Genomic DNA, 21,413 nt, shown 5'->3' with positions numbered 1-21,413 from the left:
TGCACCCGCGGATGGAAGCATCGTTCTCTATCACCATCAAAAACGGGGACATTTTTGCTTCATCAATCTGTGTATAGTATTCCTCCTCCTCCTCCTGCTCCTCCTCCTGAAACCTCACATAATCACCCCGAACGGGCAATTTTTCTGAGCCCACAAGGCTCAGTCATATAATTTTTCTAAACAATTTTTATACGTTTCAATGCTCATTAAAGCGTTGAAACTTTCACCTGAACCAATTTTTATTTTAACTGGGCTGCCTCCAGGCCTAGTTACCAATTAAGCCACATTAACCAAAGCGATTAATGGGTTTCACCTGCCCTCTTGGTTGGGCATGGGCAATTTTTCTGAGGTACATTAGTACTGTTGGTACACCAATTTTTGGGGGCCCTCGCCTACAGTGTAATCCAATTAATTTTTAGCCCACCTGCATTACAGCTGACGTTCCATCAGCTGTGTTGGGCAATGCAATGGGATATATTTATGTACCGCCGTGGGTTCCAGGGAGCCACCCATGCCGTGGTCCACACGGAGTTGTAACTGCATGTGTCCACTTCTAAAGAACCCCAGTCTGTCTGGGGCATGCAGTGTGGGCCAAAGCCCACCTGCATTAAACATGACATTACCTCAGCTGTGATGGGCACTGCAATGGGATACATTAATGTACAGCCGGTGGGTTCCAGGGAGCCACCCATGCTGTGGGTGCACACGGAATTCCCATTGCGGAGTTGTACCTGCCTGTGACTATTTATAAAAAACCGCAGTCTAACTGGGGCATGCAGACACCTTGACAGAATGAATAGTGTGTGGCACATAGGTTCCCCATTGCTATGCAGTGTCATGCAGGCAGTGATTGTGCTTTGTTGGAGGTAGTGTGGTGCTTAGCTAAGGTATGCATTGCTAATGAGGGCTTTTCAGAAGTAAAAGTTGTTGGGAGGGGGGGGCCCACTCTTGCCACTATTGTGGCTTAATAGTGGGACCTGGGAACTTGAGATGCAGCCCAACATGTAGCCCCTCGCCTGCCCTATCCGTTGCTGTGTCGTTCCCATCACTTTCTTGAATTCCCCCGATTTTCACAAATGGAAACCTTAGCGAGCATCGGCGATATACAAAAATGCTCGGGTCGCCCATTGACTTCAATGGGGTTCATTACTCGAAACGAACCCTCGAGCATCGCGATAATTTCGTCCTGAGTAACGAGCACCCGAGCATTTTGGTGCTCGCTCATCTCTAGTTATTTTATTTTTAATATTGAATCTATGTTTTGATATACGTGTTTTTAATTTATTTTTTGTTCCTATATATTTTTTATCGCAAGGGCATTCCAATAAAGAAATGATTTGTCTACTATCACAGTTCATTCTTTGTAGTAACCCCTTAGTGACCAAGCCAAATTTTGGAAATCTGACGTGTCACTTTAACATAACTCTGTAAAGGCTTTACATATCCCAGTGATTCTGACATTGTTTTTTCGCCACATATTGTACTGCATTTAGGTGATAAAAATAGTCTGATAGAATTTATGTATATTTATTAGAAACACCCAAATTGGGAAAATTTTACATTTCAATTGCAATATCTCAAATATGTGCAAACATACTGTACAAATTTTTGATAAGATATATATTTCCATCTGATTACTTTATTTTGGATGCACATTTGAAAAACTTTCAGGGTTCTTAACCTTTTAGGAGACGTACAAATTTAACATTAATTATTAACATTTTGAGGAACACTTTGTTTTCCTACTCCAAGCCAAGATTGCAAAGGCTCATGGGTGTCAGAATGATAGATACCCCCACAAATGACCCCATTTAAAAAAAAAAAAAACCACCCCTTAATGTAGTCACTGATGGGTGTCATGAGTATTTTGACCCCACCATTTTTTTTCAAGACCTAATGCAATTTAGAGAAGAAAAAATAAAATTTCATATTTTTACAAATATGTCATGTTAACCCATTCATGACATGGCCTATTTTGGGCTTAAGGACGCAACAATTTTTGGCGGATTTTCTTCTCCGTTTATCAAAAGTCATAACTTTTTTATTTTTCCGTCGACGCGGCCGTATGAGGGCTTGTTTTTTGCGTGGCGAACTGTAGTTTTTATCGGTGCCACTTTTGGGTACATAGACTATATTGTAAAACTTTTTTTTTTTATGATAGCAGGGAGAGAAAACGCATCAATTCTGCCATAGATTTTTTTATTTCTTTTTTACAGCGTTAATCATGCAGCATAAGTGAGACATTCCATTTTTTCTGCGGACCGGTACGGTTACAACGATACCAAAATTCTTACATTTTTTTAGGTTTTCCCACTTTTCTGCAATAAAAACCCTTTTTTTTGGAAATCTTTTTTCTATTCTAAATTGCTGCATTCAAAGTCCTGTAACTTTTTTATTTTTCGATGTACGGAGCTCTATGAGGGCTTGTTTTTTGCGAGACGAGCTGTAGTTTTTACTGGTACCATTTTGGGGTACATATGGCTTTTTTGATCACTTTTATTGCGTTTTTAGTGAGGCAAAATGCTAAAAACTAGCATTTTGCCTCAGTTTTTTAGCGTTTTTTTCCGTGCACAGTCAAAAGCATGTGCAACTTATTGTATGCGTTGTTATGGACGCGACAATACCAAATATGTGGGGTTTTATTTTTTTTTTACCTTTTTTTATGCTAATCTGAGAAAAAGCATAAAAAATGATTTTTTTTCTTTTTTTTACATTTTTTTAATTCATTTTTTTAATCTTTGTTTTTTTTACACTGTTTGTGTCCCTCTGAGGGACTTTAACCACTGCCCTGATGATCGCTGTCATAAGGCATGGCAGAGCTATTGCTCTGCCATGCCTTATCGCTTATACAGCGATCTCAGGCATAGGCAATACAGGACGCCAGTGTCTGGCGTCCTGTTACCATGGTGCCAGGCCGGGCTCTCACGATGTTATCGTGAGAGCCGGCCGGAGACACAGAGGGAGTCCGCTCCCTCTGTGAACTCTTTCCCTGCCGCAAATCTTAGATCGGGGTTAAGGAAGGGGTTAATAGCGGGGGGCGCATCTCCGATGCCCCCCCGCTGTTGCAGCGGGACGCCGGCTGTGACTGACAGCCGGCTCCTGCTGCGGGATAGCGCGGGATCATATGTGATCCCGCGCTATCCCCAGGACGTAAGTTTACGTCCTGTTGCGGGAAGTACCAGGCTGCCAGGACGTAAACTTACGCCCTGCAGCGGGAAGGGGTTAAAGGCAGGTTTTTTTCTATAGTGCATGAAAATAGATACTCCTGTTTGTCCTGTGTACAGAGACATACCCATTGTGACCCTAATATTATGTCTATATGCACAACAGGGCCCAAAATAAAAGGAGCAGCTGGTAGCTTTCAGAACTGAAAATTTGCTTGAAGGCGATTTAGGCCCCATTGCCCACTTTTAGAGCCCTTGAGCTGCCAAAACAATGGAGAACCCCCACAAATTACCCCATTTTGAAAACTAGACCCCTTAACGATTTCCTCTAGGATCCCACAGTTTTTGAATGAATCTAAGCATAGCCAAAGAAAAAAATTACAATTTAAATTTTTTTGCCAATTGTCTCATTTTAAAAACAGTTCTTTTTTTACAGCATACAAATAAATGAAGACGTTCACCCCAAAATGGATACCCCTGTTTGTCCTGTGTTCAGAGACATATCCATTGTGGCTTTATTCTACTTATAGGACACATGGCTAGGTCTATAATGGAGGGAACAACTGAATAAATTCCAGGCCCCAATGCTCACTTGTGCAGAAAAAAAATTGACTCCCTAAGGCCTCATGTCCACGGGCAAAAGAAGAATTAAAATCCGCAGCGGATTTTAACTCTTCTCCTGCCCGCGGATCCGCATCCCATAGGGATGCATTGACCACCCGTGGGTAGATAAATACCCACGGATGGTCAGAAAAGGGATTTTTTTAAAAATGGAGCATGAAAAAATCTGGACCATGCTCCATTTTCATGCGGGTCTCCTGCGGGGACGGCTCCCGCAGGCTTCTATTGAGGCCTATGGAAGCCGTCCGGATCTGCGGGAGACCAAAATCAGAATATACTCACCTGCTCCGGATCTTCCCTTCGCCGCGGCTTCATCTTCTCTCCGTCGCGGCCGGATCTTTTTTCTTCGGGCCTGCGCATGCGGGGGGCACGCAACCAACGTGCCCTGCGCATCCGCCGGGCCGAAGAAAGAAGATCCGGCCGCGACGGGGAGAAGATGAAGCCACGTCGAAAGGAAGATCCGGAGCGGGCGAGAGGTGAGTTAATTCTTATTTTTATGCCTCATGTCCGCGGGGCAGGAGGGACCCGCTACTGATTCTCTATGGAGAATCTGTAGCGGGCCTGATTTTCCCCGTGGACATGAGGCTTAAGGCCTCATGTCCACGGGGAAAATAAGAATTAAAATCCACAGCGTTTTTCCTGCACACGGATCTGCGCCCCATGGGAATGCATTGACCACCCGTAGATAAATACCCGCGGATGGTAATTAAAAATTTCTGGAGCATGAAAAAAAATGGACATGCTCCATTTTAGTGCGGATCACGCTTGCAGGAGCTCATAGAGCATATAGCTCAATTGATCTCCCGCATGAAAAATAAAAGACAATTACAGTGCATCCGCAGCCCAAATCCGCATTACAAATCCGCAGCGGATCTGATTTTCCCCGTGGACATGAGGCCTAAAAATAATCCCCCTCACCCCCATTTTTTGACGCTCCCCAAATCTTAGATAAAAGTAATAATGTAAACTGTGTGGTATGTCTAAAGACAAGAGTAATTAGGGGGGCCTGGATTGGATGGGCATATGGGGCAATAAAACCGGGTATCCCCCCTCCTCTCATGCTTTTTGGGAGGCATTTCTTGACCTCAGTGGCAGGGTTGGGGTGTAAAAAGTGGCGCTCTGTGAGGCTTCATAAGCTTGCTGAGGTGCGGCTGTCTCACACAGTAAGGCTGGGTTCTCACAGGGCGGATTCTTGGCGGAAATCTCGCGGTTTGGCCACAGAGAAAAACCGCAAGATTTCCGCCGGGAGAACCACTGCTGCAAAACCCACGGCGGCTTTGAAGCAGCCTGGCCGCTCGCGGATAAAGAGGAGAGCGCGGCCACAGCGGAAAAAAAAAAAGGACATGCTGCGGTCTGCAAATCCGCGCCGCAGCGGCGGCTTCTGCCGGCTTAGCTGCAGCGGATTTGCCGTCCCGTATGGACGAGATTTCTGAGAAATCTTGTCCACATGGCTGGCTAATCCCAGGATTAGCGGCCGCATGCGGATTTGCCACGGCGAAATTCCGCATAGAATTTCCGCGGCAAATCCACCCCGTGTGAACCCAGCCTAAGCGCTCAACAGGCTGCTAATGATACTGCAGGAAGGCTAGCGTTCTCGGGGCTTCTTATAAATTACGTATTACAGATAGCAGTCTGAATAATGCCGGGCTCACACTGCCGTATGTGGAATCTGCTTGGGGAGGCCTGCAGCGGATCCCAGCTGTAAGCCTCGCCACGGCCTTGCGTATAGCTGTGTAATGTACTGCGCATACCTCCGTACTTACACTGGCGGTCATGCGCAGTACACCTTTTCTTGTTTGTATGTTCCCAGCCATCGCTCAGCGATGACATAGGTACCCGCAGCTCGTATACAATGTAGTTGCATATGGGCTGCTGGTATATCCACGACTATGGAGCACAATGGTCTCTATGTTGCGGATATCCGCGGTAAAATAGAACATGCAGTGTTCTGTTTTCTGCGCGTGGATTACGTAATTCCAACTCGCTAATGTGAGCGGAATTGTGTAATCCAATGCATTTGATTGATCCGTGTATTACCGCAGATAAAACGCATGCAAAATCCGCAATTTCTATCCAGTCGTGTGAGACGGACCTAAGGTAGATCACTACCTTTTTATCACGTGACTGGGGACCGCTCAACAAGGTCACCGGTCACTGCTCCAGGCTCTTAGCGACCGTTGGTAACAAGGAAATTTAAAGTTTCCTGGGCTCCCTGGCTCCTGCGCATGTCCCTGGCAGGGGCATGCGCAGGAGTCGGGGAAGGTCTGTGGAGGATGATTGCATCAGGGTTCAAATGGGGAGGCGTACGGTAAGAAGTTTCATCTCCTCTCACTGATCGCATTAGTAAGGAAAGATGAAACTTCAACTTTTTAAAAGGAATTTACGTGATCACCATTATCTATTGGATAACAGCGATCATGTGACCAGGAACTGCATACCGCAGGCCCCCGTGACCACTCCAGGCTCTCGGCTACCTTTGGTAGCCAGGAGCAGGGAAATTTTAAATTTCCTGGGCAATTCTTAACTTTTGCGCATACCATGCGCTCCAACTGATCAAGAATTGGAATGCACGCTGTGTTCCATGGTATCATGTGACATATTTCTATTCTTTTGACATACTCCTCCCCTGGTGACGTCACATGCTAAGCAGGCCGGCATTCAGCGTGTCTATTCAGAGTGAGTGTATTACATGTTATTATATATGTTGGTCCTGTGTAAGTAATATTTCATGCTTGAAAAAGGCATTCATCTACACGCCGAAACGCGTTGCATTGTATTTAATAAAGTATGGTATAATTCCTTATACCGATTTGGATTTAACAATTCCCCTTGACCCGTGGAGCGAGGAGCATACTTTTCTTCACTTGAAGGTCTAGAAGATGGGAATTGTTTTTGTAACGCATATCTAACCTGTAAGAATCTGTAAAAATGGGCATGGGGTAATTCCTACTTAACCTGCAGTTGTTCAAAGACCATTGAGCTGAACTCATTTAATAAACCCAGAATCCTGAAGTGTGAGATGTGGGGCAGCTCAGAAAAGGACAGACTGTATTTACAAACCACGAACACTAGTCCAATAGTTGCGTAAATGAAGCTAACAAAAATTGCCCAAAAGTTAATATATTATCACAGACAGGTTCAAAATTGCTTCAGTGTTTCTTTAAGATAATAAGCTGGTAATATTGGATGAATAAATTTCCAGTTAATGTAAGCTGTCAGGTCTCATACACATGTATCACATAAATATCCATAATGGAGGATATTGGTCTCACCAGGCTACAGAACGGTAAACAGATTTCACCACCAGAGATAGAGTTCAATCAAAGGAGCAGGGGAACTCCCAATTTCCAGCCACTTATCACTGTGGGGAAGGAGAAGCAGGGCAGAAACTGTATATTAAATGTGAGGCCTGCTTATCACTGTGGGGGAAAGGAGCAGAGGGTATTCACATCCATGGCCTGCCTACTGCTGCAAGGGAGAGAAAGCAGTGAGATGCTAGAACCGTGGCCCACAGTCAGCACAGCAAGGAGGAGGCAAGAAGACAGAGGGGAGCCGCTGCGCATGTGATCCGCAGCCGAGACGCAAGTCACTAGCTGTCGTGTCCACCACAGCACACCACCGCCGAAGTGGAGGAGCTGAAGACACTCCTCTTCTCCACAGACAAAGTCTGGGAGGTCCTGCGCTAACCAAAAGCGGTGGCTTCCCCTTGGATGGACAGCAGGAGAGGAGTAGACCCGAGACCAAGACCTGTCACACGGAGGGATCTCTGAGTGGCTCCCAATCATTTCCGTCTCACTTCCAAGCAAAAGCCCAATTGCAGGGAGTGTTCTAGGCCACACACTGACCCCAGGGATAGCAGGACGGCTATAGGATTCTTGAGGTCACAGAGGAGCTCAGGTTAGGTCCGTCTTCTCTTCATGGCTGCAGTCCATTCCCCACCCCACACATTTTGATTTCTCAAGAAGTTTTTGTACATGGAAAACCCTTTTTACTCAAAATTATGAGTCTGTAATTTTATTATAGCAAGTCCAAAAACTATTCCATTTGCTATTAATAGTGGTTAATGTATATGCAGCTGTTTGCTATGATTTGTAAATAATTGCACAGAGATCCACTAGGTATGTATTTATTTTGGAGAATACTTCATGTACTCATGGGATTTACCCATGGGAACAGAACAAATTCCATAGAACAGCTGCATTGAATATTGCATCCTGCTGTCTGAGAGCTAAAAAAAACCAGTCCCAACACCAAGTCTACATCAGGGTAAATAACGTTCTATTAGAAAAAAACGTCTCTGCACTTCACGATACTGTGGTATGAGAAAGCTACTTGTCAAAATTATAGAGATAATGGCAGCACAATGGCACTTACTGGACAGGAGGGGGGTATGATGTTCAGAACCCCCCTCCCTGAAGTGTAGATTCCAGCATCAAAGGGGAAGTACACTCAAGTCCACAGAGGTACAATCCAAAGCTTTAATATAACAGACAACGCGTTTCGGTGCTTACACGTTAGCACCTTTTTCAAGCCAACATAAAATAACACATATATATGTTCACATATTATATTAAAACAAGTAATACATCACGTTTCATCCTGGATAGCGCCATCTTGGAGGCGGGACTGATGACGTCGGCGTTTTGCGTCATCATGGGGGGTGGGGTTGATTACGCCAGCATGCCGCATCGACACACCACATCACCGTGGAGGCGGGGTTGATGACGTTGGCACGCCACCTCAGCGTGTCATCATGTGGGCGGGACTAATGACGTCCGCGCGCCACATCGACAGGGATTTTAATATAAATGTGAACATACATATGTGTTATTTTATGTTGGCTTGAAAAAGGTGCTAACGTGTAAGCACCGAAACACGTTGCCTGTTATATTAAAGCTTTGGATTGTACATCTGAGGACTTGAGTGTACTTGATGCTGGAATCTACACTTCAAGGAGGGGGTTTGTGAACATCATACCCCCCTCCTGTCCAGTAAGTGCCATTGTGCTGCCATTATCTCTATAATTCTGACAAGTAGCTTTCTCATACCACAGTATCGTGAAGTGCAAAGAAGTTTTTTTCTAATAGAACATTATTTGCATTTCTCTTTTTGGGGGGCTCTCTCTGTTAAGAGAAGCCCTCCATAGGTCCTGCAGCTCTCCCTATACCCCAGGGATTGGATATATGTGGATGAGAAGTTGAAGATTTAACCTTGTGCGCATTCCTACTGTGTTTTAGCATAAATAACGATGCTTTTACGTATGCTCTTTTTACACCTAACAAGAACCTCATGGTTCTGATAATGTCATCACCAGCTTGTTTGTGCAGCCTGTTAATACAGGCTAATCATACTTGGGAATCGCACATAACTCGCTTAGCGTTCCACAGTGCTATGTGAAACACTGAACGATCAGCGTTTAAATGTAACAAGAAGCCAACAACTCAACGATGATTTTTATGCCTGCTGAAACTGAACGACGAACAAAAAGCACACAATTCTCATTTGTCATTCAATTGTTTGCTTGCGTTTAAACTGAACGATTATCGTTCACTTTAGACCATTTGAACGGTTTTTAGAATGATAATCGTTCCGTCTAAATGCCCCTTTAGTCCCTTTGTTTCCGTTTCTTGTGTTTTTTTTTCTTTTTCTTTGATGTTCTTTTTCTCTTCTCTATATGGCGGCTCTTCTTTCTGGAGGGCTCAGAGTCTGAACTTCCAGAACTGCTGCTTGACGAGTTTTCTGTTCCTGAAGAATCTTCTTTGTCTTTCCGATGCCTTTTTCTCTTCATTTCCTGGAGTTGAAAAGCAGAGCAGGTGTAATGACAACCAGTAAATAGTTCTCTTTTTACCAACAACACTGAACCCACAACTTTAAGAACTGAAATAAGCTTTGTATAACTGCAATGGCAAAAAGCATAGCGGTGAACAAATGAGAACAACCTCTGGCCAAGACAGTTTTTTAGATCATTACACACGGTACAATTTGTACTGAGTAGTCCCAAAATACACCTTCATTAGTATTCAACAAAGGTAAAATAAGAAATACAAGGACTGCAATCAGAGCTCCAAATTTCTGCAGCGTAAACACGCATGGGTTTTAAGTAGTCGGCAAATGTGTGTTCAGGTCCCAAATTTAACTGTGAAACTCATACTAGAATCACAACACTGGATTATTGATAGACTTGGTTTATCAAGTCTACAATGTTACCTTCTTTTTTTTAACATGCTTATCAGTTTTCTTGCGATCACCATCATCATTCTTGTGATCTTCGTCTTCATTCTCTTCTGGAAGTAAACTGTATTTCGTTCCTCCAGGCTGCATGAAACAATCTTGGGCAAAGTGACCTAGAAGAACCAGTGCAGTATTTAGACTAATTAGGGGTGTCCTTGTATCATGTTTTACATCACCAGTTACAACTATGACTCCTCGATCATCTCAGTGAGAAATGTTAAACAGTGCGCTCAGTCTGAAAACCATGTTCCCAAGTGCAGAAGCAACGGCTTCCAGTCGGGTGGTTGCTATAGTAACCCTTGACATCATTAACATTGCGCGCTTCCTGTAGCATAAAGGGACAGGAGAGATGCCAAGAAGACATGATCTGTGTCATTCCTGGCATATTCCCATATACTAATCACTGGTAACAGTAATGTTACTGACAGGTACTTATATTTTATTCATTTATATAGTTCCAAGATATTCTGCAGCAGCTGTAGAAATCGTCAACAGTCACTCCAGTCCCCGTTTACACTGGGGCTCACACTCTAAATTACCTATTATCAAAGGAGCCAACAGGACTACTTATAAGAAATTCATATGAATAGAAGAAAATACAAACTCCATGCAGATGTTGTCATTTGGTAGATTCAAATCTAGGATCCCAATTCTGTAAAGTACAGTAGCTGCCCATCACATAAGCTCATTCTCACCAGCAGGGAAGCCATGAAAAAAGCATAGTTACAATGGCAATTTTTTTTTCCCCACTGAAACTCCAATAACGACGTGCACAAATGAGCATTGCCATAATTCTGAGTGGCAATATGTTATCTTAAGTCCAGCAGCCACTGTTGCCGATGTAACTCATCTATTATCATGGCCAGTACCTGTGCTGCTTCTCCTAGTTTCTTTGTACTGTAGTTCTCCATACTTAACAGCATCTTGGTCTGCTCAGAGATGTGTCTGGACAGAGGCAGAGAGTTCAGCACAATGTGTTGGTTGGTGTATTGCTCTAGTGGCAGATGTCAGTTAAAGAGGGGACTGTGACATCTTTGTGTAGTTAACATATGGAATATGATCGAGTAACTGCTGGGACTTCGCAGATACTGAGGAATACAGTGAGGGACCTGTATGATCAGGCTCTCCAACACAAACTTCTCTGATGGTGCAGCAGAAGCTCGATCACAAGACTGCCAAGTTATTTGAATTGCGGAATCCACGTGGGCACCCCACGTGGAAGATCTGCAGTTCAAGCTGCCCATAGGGAACCATGGAAATCCGCACTTGAATTCACACATGCAAATTTGTTTGCTGGATTACGAATGCGGAAATCAGATCGCAGCATGGTCCATTGCAGTGCGGTTCTTGCACGGACGGCTTCCAATGAAGTCAATAGAAGCCTTCTGATCTGCAGCCCGTCCGCAATTGACATTGCGGGCGGACTGCGGATTCCACGGGGAGCAAGAAATAAAAAAAACAAACCTGCACTGTGTATGTGCGCTGGCACTTTTGCACACATCCACAGTACAGAAAAAAGAAGACCCGGACAAGTATGCAGTGTCGACAGCTGCAGGCAGGGTCAGATTCCACTGCAGGCTCCTGCATGTAGATCCGACCTGCCCGTGGACATGAGGCCAGACACTTGTATTTACCTGTCCCATTGACCATAGGAATACATTTTAGGTGTTCAAGCCACTGCTTTATTTCTGACTTTCAACAACACTACCAAATGATAACAAGTCTCTATAGTGGCAGAGCTATGTGCACATCCTACCTTTACAGCCGCACTTCTTACACACAGTGTTCAGCACTGCCTCCAGCGTAATCTTCTGCTTGCTGTAGTCCCTAAACTCCCGTCTTTTTCTCTCATCTTGCCTGAAGAGAGCAAACAGCATTAAAAGGTTTTTTTGGAAGTTAATCTATGCTAAGGATGGGTCATCAATATCAAATCAGTATGGGTACATCATGTACAGCACTGTGCCTGGTATACAATGAACAGGCCGCAGTGCTTGCCAGACCTGGAACACCAATTGGATACTGATGTTTTATCCTAAGGATAGGTCATCAATATTTAAGTTCTGAAAAGTTCCTTTAACATTACAGGACATACAGTTACATCCTGCAACTTCGGGGTATGTATGAAGAGAGATTGCGGCGATCTTGCTCCATACATTGCAGCTGCTGTCCGTTTCTTACAGCCGACACTGGCCCGCAACAGCTCCGACAAGCCTCGCTGCTCATCTGAGCTGCTAAACCTTTAAATGTTGTTGTCAATTCTGCGGCATTTAGTAGGGGGATGAAAAAACAAAAATGCAAAAAAAAATAAAAGGGCCGTGTCCTTAAAGGGTTAATATTAACAATAGATGTAAAGAGCTGAATATTTCTGGCTTTGACATCACTTACTCCAGCACTACATTATTGGTATCTAAATCCTTCCCAGTTCCTTGGTGCACAACTTTCATGGATAAGGAGATTTTTTCCTTTGCATCTTTCTTCTGAAACAAGAAAGCATACATGTGTCACTCTGAAAAGTTACAAGTCAGATTATTTATTTGTCCTCATATAGATCTCAATATAATTTAAGGTTTTATCCCTTAAAAAGAAGAGATGGGCAAGGTCTACGTAGAAAAGCTCTCCCATCATCACATTTCCTAAACAGAGTTTCTCCAGGACTTTATCAGCGTTGACTTATGGCCCATTTATACCTAACAATTATCGCTCCAAACTGGTTCAAACAAACAAATTTGAGTAATAATAGTTCAGTGTGAATGCGACCCCCCCCCCCATAAAAAAAACAAAAACAAAAGAAAAACGCTTACTGTTTGTTCGTAGTTATTTATTGCTGACTTTCAGTCTACGAAAAAACTATCGCTGGAGCACTGGCTTCTTGTTGCATGTAAACGCTCCCGCTCAGCACTTTACATAAAAGGTGAAGCACTGAACAAGAGGCCAGCAATAATAAAGATGAGGTGGCAGCATCAATTGGTGCAAAACAGTTTCAAGTGTATTTATTTTCCCATAGCAAAAAGTACAGTGACGTTTCAACCAGCGGTTTGGTCTTTATCAAGCTGAATAAGAAACCAGCAATGTCTTTCGGTCTAAAAGCTCTGCACATGCGCTGTCGTTTAAATGACTGTCAGCCCGTGTTAAAGGGACATTATGCTTGTGAGGATTGTGTCCCCCTCATTGTGTAGGCAGTGGCTTGTTCATAGAAGCAACTGTGCATGGCACTGTGGTTCCTCCATCACTTGAATGAAACACAGCAGTACCAGGCACAACCGCTCGTAAGGACAAGCTACTGCCTATACAAACAATGAAGGGGGTCCACTACTTGCAAGAGGGCTACAGCGACTTTAATGTCCTGATCAATGGGCTTCATAAGTTGGACCCCAAGGATCAGGCATTGATGGTCTATCCTAGGAAAAACATCTTATAAAATAGCGAGTGTAAGTGCTGCCACTTACTGTATAGTTAGTATACAAGAAATTAAGGTGTTCCAGTGTTTTAGAACATACGGAAGATGGAACAATACCTCTGCAGCGCCACCTATTGGAAGGCAGAATTCCTGCAAGTCAATGTTAGACTCTACACAAACCTTGTAAAAATGACTGGGAATTGAAAACCAAGCCAGAATCCATACACAGACAGCTGTTTCACAGTGTTTGCTCCTCATCAGTGTGTAGTGGGTTTCTGGCTTGGCTAGCGAGAGGCTTGGGACGTGGGTCAGGAATGCTATCTTTTCTCCTTAGAAAGAAACAGTGAGGAGTGTTTTAGAAAGCATACAAAACTTCTTTGGTAATGCTGAGGGATTTTAGATCCTACATAACGGATACCCTCTTATCTTCATCTCCGCTGATTATGTAGTATGTTTCCACAGATTACCAGCAATAGAAATGTACACGGTGTTGACAAGGTCTGGGGACTTTATAGTTTTGGTAATCAGCAGTGATCGACATTAATAAAACAACATCAATCTGATCTTCTGGCCTGTCTCTATGGAACATGAAAATATCTATTTCGAACGATTTACCTTTCAAAGTAATTTGTTCTAATACTATGCTTTTTACATGTAGTGCTAATGGTTTTAAAATTTGATCTAAGACACACTGGAGGTGATTTATGGGGACAAGAGCGAGAATGAGCTGTGTACTTCTAGATCAATATATGCAGCTTGTCCATACAAGCAGCTGCAGGGGCCAGTATGGCTATAGGAAGGGTGCATTCACAAAGGGGAGTGCCGAGAAACTCAAACCAGAATCACACTTGTAATCCCGAGATTTTTATACAATTGTGATGCCATTTAAAAAAAAACAAACAAAAAATGCATCACAATGCTGCACTTACGATTTTTATGTGCAGCTTGCATGACTTTCATTTAACTTGCATGACTATTTTTTTTCCTTCAATATAGAATAATGGGCATAATCACCTAAAAATAGCGCATCGCCTATTTAAATACACCCATTTTAAATAATGGGTTCTTTTCACATGCAACATCTGTGTATCTCGCAATGCACAGAAATCACGGGTAAAAAAAAAAATAAAATCACCTGTGTAAATAAACTTACAGTCTCCTTACATTGCCCTAAGCCAGAAATTGTACCAGGAATTGGACAGTAGAACACAAAAATGAAGCGGTTGTACCTCACGACCGATGACTTTCACCCACACTTTCTCTCCAACATCAACAATTTCAGAAGGACGCTCAACGTGGGCAGATGACATATTTGTTCTGTGCACGAGACCTGAGAAATAGAGAAGGACAATTGAAAAACAGCGGGGGTTTCATGTTACAATAGATGAAGAAGAGGGTCGGAACAGGGTAGTTTTACCTTGCTTCCTGCTGCCGGGTATTTTAATAAACGCTCCATAGTCAGTCACATTTGCAACCTGTGGATCATTAGATATTAGTTTAGGAAAGGTGTTATGATTAACACCCCGTATATCACAGCAAGAAATATGGATGAAACTCATATTACATCTTTACTAATGCATATTATATCCACTAAATACATGAAAAACATTTGTGCTTTTGAACAGTATGAAATGGGGTCTATAAAAACCGACATTTGAGGGGAGCATCGTAGGGCACTGTCTGTCAGTGGCTCTCAGTCCATGGGCATCATTCAGCGCATTCTCAATGCTGATTTTGCAAATTACTTTTTCATATGGATGCCAGCTACACAATAGAAGCCCACCTAAATGATTCCAGAAGCTCTGTAGCGAGAGCTTTAAGCACCCACTATAGTTTACCCTATAACCCCTTAACGCTATATGATGTCAAGTTACGTCATGGCAGCGTGGAACTTAACGCACCAGGACCTAAACTTACGTCATGTGGATGGCGCAGGTCTACAAGCGGAGCCCGTGCCATCTTGCAGTGGGAGCTGGCTGTTACCAATAGCCAGCCTCCCTCTGCTACACCTGAGATCAATGAGAACTTTGATCTCCACTTTTAACCCCCTACATGCCACGATCTATGTAGATCGCGGCATGTAAAGGCTTCACAGAGGGAGCGCACGCTCCCTGTGATGTCATCGGACCCCAGCGATGTAATCGCAGAGGGTCGATGGGTTGCCACGGCAACAGGATGCCAGATACTGGAATCCCGGCTTGCCATCGTCTATGTTCGCTATTACAAGCGATGCTGGTTGCACTTTTCTGCCCAGTGTAAGGCCGGGCTCACACGAGCGGGTCGGATTCCGACTGTGAGCCTGGCCGGTGACCCTGCATATGGCACTTTGCTGTATTGCGTATGATTGCGGAGGCACGCAGGTGGTCATGCACAGTACAGTACATTCAAAAAAACTGAAGTATTAAAATGCTTTTAAAAACAGCAAAACTAAAGGGAACATTGTTGAAAAGATCTGCTAATTACCTCCCCTTGGAAGATTTCATACAATCCTGGCAAGTCATCCATTGCTGTAGAGCTGGTTTTGGACTGCTAATACTTAGGATGTTTTATAACTCTGCAAGAAACATATAGTTGTTAGTTTTATGCTGCTGAATTTAGGAAACTCTAAACCTATTTTCCATCATACACTGAATGCAAGGCTGTGAGGTAGAACAACTTATCCAAAAGATGTCTGAAACCACATAGGGAAAACTGCGTTTGGTAGCACTCCCTCATGCAGATCGAATGTGGTGCAGTGTCCCCGAGTCCCTCCAGTTTGGGCAGCACACACTAGTTTTTGAATGCACATAAAATGTATTTGCCAGTCCATATGTTCACATAAGGCAAAGTTTCGGGCTGAAATGCCCTTTATAAAACATATAAAGAAACTTGGGAGTCTTAGGGGTTAAAGGTAACAAAGTTCAGCCTGGCTATGGCTAACATCCAGAAGTGCAACAATGAGAAAAAGTCCTGTGATGTGGCATGAAAAGGGGAACCTCAGTCACCAGCTAACTTAGCTTTCCAATAAGCACATTAGTACAAACGTAATATTGCCACCATTTCTGGCCATAAACGGTAATAATGCCCCCCATCAATAGCAATGCCCTCTTTGTGGCCCCCATCAATATAAAAGTCATTCTTTGTGCCCCAACCCCCCATCTGTAACAATGTATTGTTTGACACTGTAAAATACAATTACAAGTTACTCACCGCTCTTGCTTACCCGATAAACAACAAGTGCCGTAAATGTACGGTGTTTGGTCTTGGACTTTAATCTCATCGAAAAGTAAAAATACGGCACAGGATTAAAGCTCCGGCAATGTAGTAGGAGCAGGTCGGGTGCCCAGCTGTTAGCCACAACCGATGATCAGGGGGACATAGTAACATAGTATGTTAGGCTGAATGAAGACAATGTCCATCCAGTTCAGCCTGTTTCAACCCTCTTGTTGATCCAGAGGAAGGCAAAAAACCCCAACGAGGCAGAAGCCAATTAGCCCAATCGGGGACAAAATTCCTTCCCAACTCCCTAATGGCAGTCAGAATACTCCCTGGATCAACGTTTGACAGTTCCTACCTGTCTGTAAGACCCAGATCAACAACCTGCTGGTCACCTAATGTCTATATCCTGTAATATCACAGCGCTCTAGAAGGACATCTAGTCCTCTCTTAAACTAATCTATCGATTTTGCCATCACCACATCCTCAGGCAGAGAGTTCCACAGTCACACTCCTCTTACAGTAAAGAACCCTATTCTATGTTGGTGATGAAACCTTCGTTCCTCTAGATGTAGTGGATGTCCTCTTGTTACCGTTGCAGTCCTGAGTATAAACAGATCATGGGAGAGATCCTTGTATTGTCCCCTCATGTACTTATACATGGTTATTTGATCGCCCCTTAGCCGTCTTTTTTCCAGGGTAAATAAATCCAATTTTGATAGCCGCTCTGGGTATTCCAGTCCTTCCATTCCGTTTATTAATTTAGTTGCCCTTCTTTGAACCCCCTCCAGCACTGTAACATCTTTCCTGAGCACCGGTGACCAGAACTGTACGCAGTATTCTATGTGACACCTGACAAGTGCTTTATATAGTGGGAGGATAATGTTCTCATCCCTCGCCCCTATATCTCTTTTTTTATGCACCCTAAGGCCCCCTGCACACGGGTGGAAATTCTGCAGCGGGATTTCCCGCAGAATTTCCGCCCGTGGAAGCTGCCATAAGATTGCATTAAAAAGCGCAATCCTAGGCAGACGGTCGTGATTTGTCACTCCCGGAGCCGTGGGAGAAGGTGAGACCAGCACTCATCCCTGCAGATGCGCGGGTCGGGTCCCGCTGTGAGAATTCTCGCAGGGGATCCGACCCGGTCGTGTGCAGGCGGCCTAAGACTTTATTTGCTTTTGCAGCAGCTGATTGGCATTGGTTACTCCAGTTTAGTCTACAATTCACTAGTACCCCCAGGTCTTTTTCCATATCACTTTTCCCTAGCAGTACCCCATATAGTGTATATTGGTGACATCTGTTTCTCCTGCCCGAGTGCATAGTCTAACATTTATCAACATTGAACTTCATTTGCCATTTTTCTGCCCAAGCCCCCAGCTTATCTAGGTCCATTTGTAGCCGTTCATTGTCCTCCGTCGCATTGATTATATTGTATAATTTTGTGTCATCTGCAAATATTGATATTTTACTGTGCAGCCCCTCTGTCAGGTCGTTTCTCAGAAACCCCTGGAATATTTTTCCAATTATTGAAGTGAGACATACCGGCCTGTAGTTACCAGGCTCACTTTTGGACCCTTTTTTGTATAAGGAAAACACACTGGCAATGGGCCAATCCAGTGGTACAACCCCGGTCTCAATAGTGTCCATAAATATAAGAAATAGCGGTCTAGCTATCACATCACTTCGTTCCCTTAGAACCCTTGGGTGTATTCCATCTGGGCCCGGCGATTAACTGCTTCTTCCTTCTCTCTAGCAGGCTACATAGTATTTACTGAACACTATGTAGAGAAAAGAGAAAGGGCTGCTTCTGCTATGTGACCTGGCAATCATGTGATCATCCAGATGAGCTCTACCAGTGACTAATGTCACTACAGGGGATGTTTCTTTAGGCCGCCTGCAGACGGCCGGGTTGGATCCCGCTGTGAGAATTCTCGCAGCGGGACCTGACCCGAGCCCCTGCAGTGATCAGCGCGGCACTCACCTGCTCCCGCGGCTGCAGCTCTCTGATGTGCCGGCTGCCGCCCAGCCGGCGCATGCGCAGAGCGGAGCCGGTGGCCTGGGAGTGACATTTCTGTGCGGGCCTCTGTGAAACCTGCACAGAAATAGAGCATGCCGCGATTTGTTTTCAGCGTGAGATTTCACGCGGACAAATCGCGGCTGTCTGCCTAGGATTGCAGTTTTTTAATGCAATCCTATGGTAGTGTCCACGGGCGGAAGTTCTGCGGGAAACCCCGACGCAGAATTTCCGCCCATGTGCAGGGGGCCTTACCCTGTAACTGGGGCTCCTATGGATGCCCCGGCTACAGTGGAAAAGTGTGTAATAAGAAAGAAAAAAAAAAATAAGACCATGTGAATGACATGCAGGGGTCTTATATGAGGTAAAAGGGAACACATGTTAAAACAAGTAGTTACAAAAATAAGTAAAAGAAAATAAATAAAAACTATATATAAACAATCCACGCTGATGTCAACCTAAGGCCGCCTGCAGACGAGCGGGTCGGATCCGGCAGCGAGAAATCTCGCCGCGCGATCCGACCCCAGAGCCTACAGTGACGAGTGCGTACTCACCCGCGCCTGGCGGCCCCGGCTCTTTGATGTGCCGGCTGCCGCGCAGCCGGCGCATGCGCAGACCGGAGCCGGCGGCCAGGTGAGTGCGTGCCCCGCAGAAAATTAGAACATGCCGCGGTTTGTTTGCCGAACCGCGGCCGTCTGCATAGGAGTGCGTATTGTAATGCACTCCTATGCAGACTTTCAGCGGCGGAAATCCCGCGGGAAATCCCGCAGCGGGATTTCCGCTCGTCTGCAGGCGGCCTAAATCATTGAAATAAGTACCCTGTAACCTCAGACTATATACCGGTAAATTATAGATCAAAATGTCTGAAATAAAATAAAATACCCATTCCTGTATTTTTTTAGCATAAATATACTAATTGTAAAAATAGACAACTGTAAATTAAAAAGCCTTTTGTTTTCCACACTTTTTTTTTGTCCAATTAAACTTTAAAAAAGGGGGGGGGGGGGATTCTGTGAAAAATATATGTTAAAAAAATAGCCCAATATGTTACGGAAAAAATAACTTTGGTAGCTAAAGAAATTCCTAAAAACTGTCTGGTCTTTTAGGACTAAAACACCCTGGTCCTTAAGGGGTTAAATAAACATGAAGCTCTCAAAGCATACACCAGCCAAGATACTGAAGTTGGTCTCCTATTCACAATAAGGCCTCCTGTCCACGGGCGATATTTTATTGTGTTATTCACACCGCTAATACGCATGCAGGTAACGCATGAAACGCTTTCTATAGGAGAACTATGGGATGCGCAGCCCGATGCACACGAGCGGAAAATCCACCCCGATTTTACGCTCCCGTATAAAAATCGTGGTATGCCGCCATGAACCTATCATAATGATAGGTTTATCACGGAAAATCGCGGTGACTTTAGTGTTCTCCCGCTGCGAAAATCTGCTGCATTAAAATGCAACGCCCGTGAACAGGCGGCTTAAACGTCTTCTTGTTTTTTCCTTGTCCATTAAGAAGGAAGACTTATTACAATAATAATGTATATTGCATGGAGGCGCCCCGAGTGCCACAGCTGAAGATGGCACAAAAAATGACAACTGGCACAAAAATCGGCATTAATGTGGACACCCAAAAGTGTGATTCAAAGGGTTAACGGGAACCTGTCATCTGCCTAAGGCTGGCTGTCCACGGGCAAGGCATCATTGCGAGATCCGCTAGCGATATTCCGTCGCGGTGTTGCATTTTAACGCCGCGGATGAACACTAAAGTCACTACGATTTTCTGTGATGAACCTATCATTATGATAGGTTTGTGGCAGAAAATCACAGTGGATTCCCGCTCGTGTGCATCGGGCTGCACTTTACGTAGTTGTCCTATGGAAAGTGTTCATTGTGTTACCCGCGTGCGGACTATCGCCGCGGATGATGTAATGCAGAATGTGGACAGGAGGCCTTAGGCAGTCTAAACTAACTTATGGTGCTGTTAGGGCAGGAGGCAGGGAGCCGGGTGATGTGTTTATATACTCACCAGCTCCCTGGTGCCAACGGTGCACACCTGTAAAGTCCAGGTGCTGGCCCAAAATCTGACTCTCTTCAGAGTCCTGTGCTCCCCTGTAGACTTGTATAGAGCAGCACATGGGACTTGGTGAGGCTGTGACACAGTACCTGGCTGCAGGGGGCACAGCTATGATAGAGGAGATCACAGCTCATCCTCCTGACTCTATACTTATGGCCTGCAGCTTATTCAGAAGCCTATAGGAGCGAATGATAATTAAAGTGCCAGGTTCCATACTGTATCAAAATCAGCCTGGACCAAGCTGGTTCTGGGCAGGAGGGCTGGCATCAAAGTGGGCAGACACTTTTTTACTGGTTTGGAAAAGCAAATTATGTCTTCAAAGGGTTAAACTCGTTCGGGCCGCTGACCTATCACAGAAGGGGACGCCTCTCGAGTACAACGGAGTGTGGCACGTCTGAAAGTAGTTGTCGACATCTAGATGGGCGTCCTCCACCAGCCTGCCCGCTGTAATAACAGACGGGGATGTGACGTCACCACATACCGGCTCCTACTCGCAACCGAACAGCAGAAGAAAACCTAAAGCAGAGCGGCAGTGCCAGCAGTAGTTACCTCACGTGCGCCGCCATGTTGTCTCCTCCCTCCACTCCTCAGCGGCCAATAACAGAACGCCGTCTGCACTCTATTACGAGAACAGCTCGAGGCTCCTCCCACTCCGCGTCCCTCCACTAGTCAGCGGGCTCTGAGTTCAGCTTCCCTTTTGCCACGTGATTAA

The 21,413-nt window shown here is 44.6% G+C and overlaps 1 protein-coding gene across 2 annotated transcripts; it reads right to left on the bottom strand.

The window, feature by feature from the left end:
- Positions 1 to 9,045: 9,045 nt before the first annotated feature.
- On the bottom strand, positions 9,046 to 21,356 carry ZCCHC17 (zinc finger CCHC-type containing 17). 2 transcript variants are annotated; one of them, XM_066572546.1, is made up of 8 exons: positions 21,251 to 21,356; positions 15,877 to 15,967; positions 14,831 to 14,888; positions 14,643 to 14,743; positions 12,402 to 12,493; positions 11,773 to 11,873; positions 9,993 to 10,129; positions 9,046 to 9,576 (listed from the first exon to the last, which is right to left on the bottom strand). In XM_066572546.1, the coding sequence occupies exons 2-8, from the start codon at positions 15,916 to 15,918 to the stop codon at positions 9,391 to 9,393; spliced, it is 717 nt and encodes a 238-aa protein (XP_066428643.1). In that variant the 5' UTR covers positions 15,919 to 15,967; positions 21,251 to 21,356; the 3' UTR covers positions 9,046 to 9,390. The 2 variants fall into 2 exon arrangements, with proteins under 2 accessions (XP_066428643.1, XP_066428650.1); XM_066572553.1 differs by lacking the exon at positions 21,251 to 21,356 and adding an exon at positions 21,049 to 21,238.
- Positions 21,357 to 21,413: the final 57 nt, after the last annotated feature.

Source organism: Eleutherodactylus coqui, chromosome 1 (genome assembly GCF_035609145.1).
Source record: "Eleutherodactylus coqui strain aEleCoq1 chromosome 1, aEleCoq1.hap1, whole genome shotgun sequence".
Lineage (NCBI taxonomy): Eukaryota > Metazoa > Chordata > Amphibia > Anura > Eleutherodactylidae > Eleutherodactylus > Eleutherodactylus coqui.
This window is presented reverse-complemented; position numbering and strand designations above follow the sequence as displayed.

Excerpts from the sequence above, each read along its gene's own strand:
- ZCCHC17 (XM_066572546.1), bottom strand. The coding sequence starts at position 15,918 with ATGGATGACTTGCCAGGATTGTATGAAATCTTCCAAGGGGAG. Across the intron at positions 10,130-11,772 it reads TAAGAAGTGCGGCTGTAAAG|GTCACTTTGCCCAAGATTGT; the intron begins GTAGGATGTGCA and ends TGGTTCTTCTAG. Across the intron at positions 9,577-9,992 it reads AGCATGTTAAAAAAAAGAAG|GAAATGAAGAGAAAAAGGCA; the intron begins GTAACATTGTAG and ends TTTCAACTCCAG.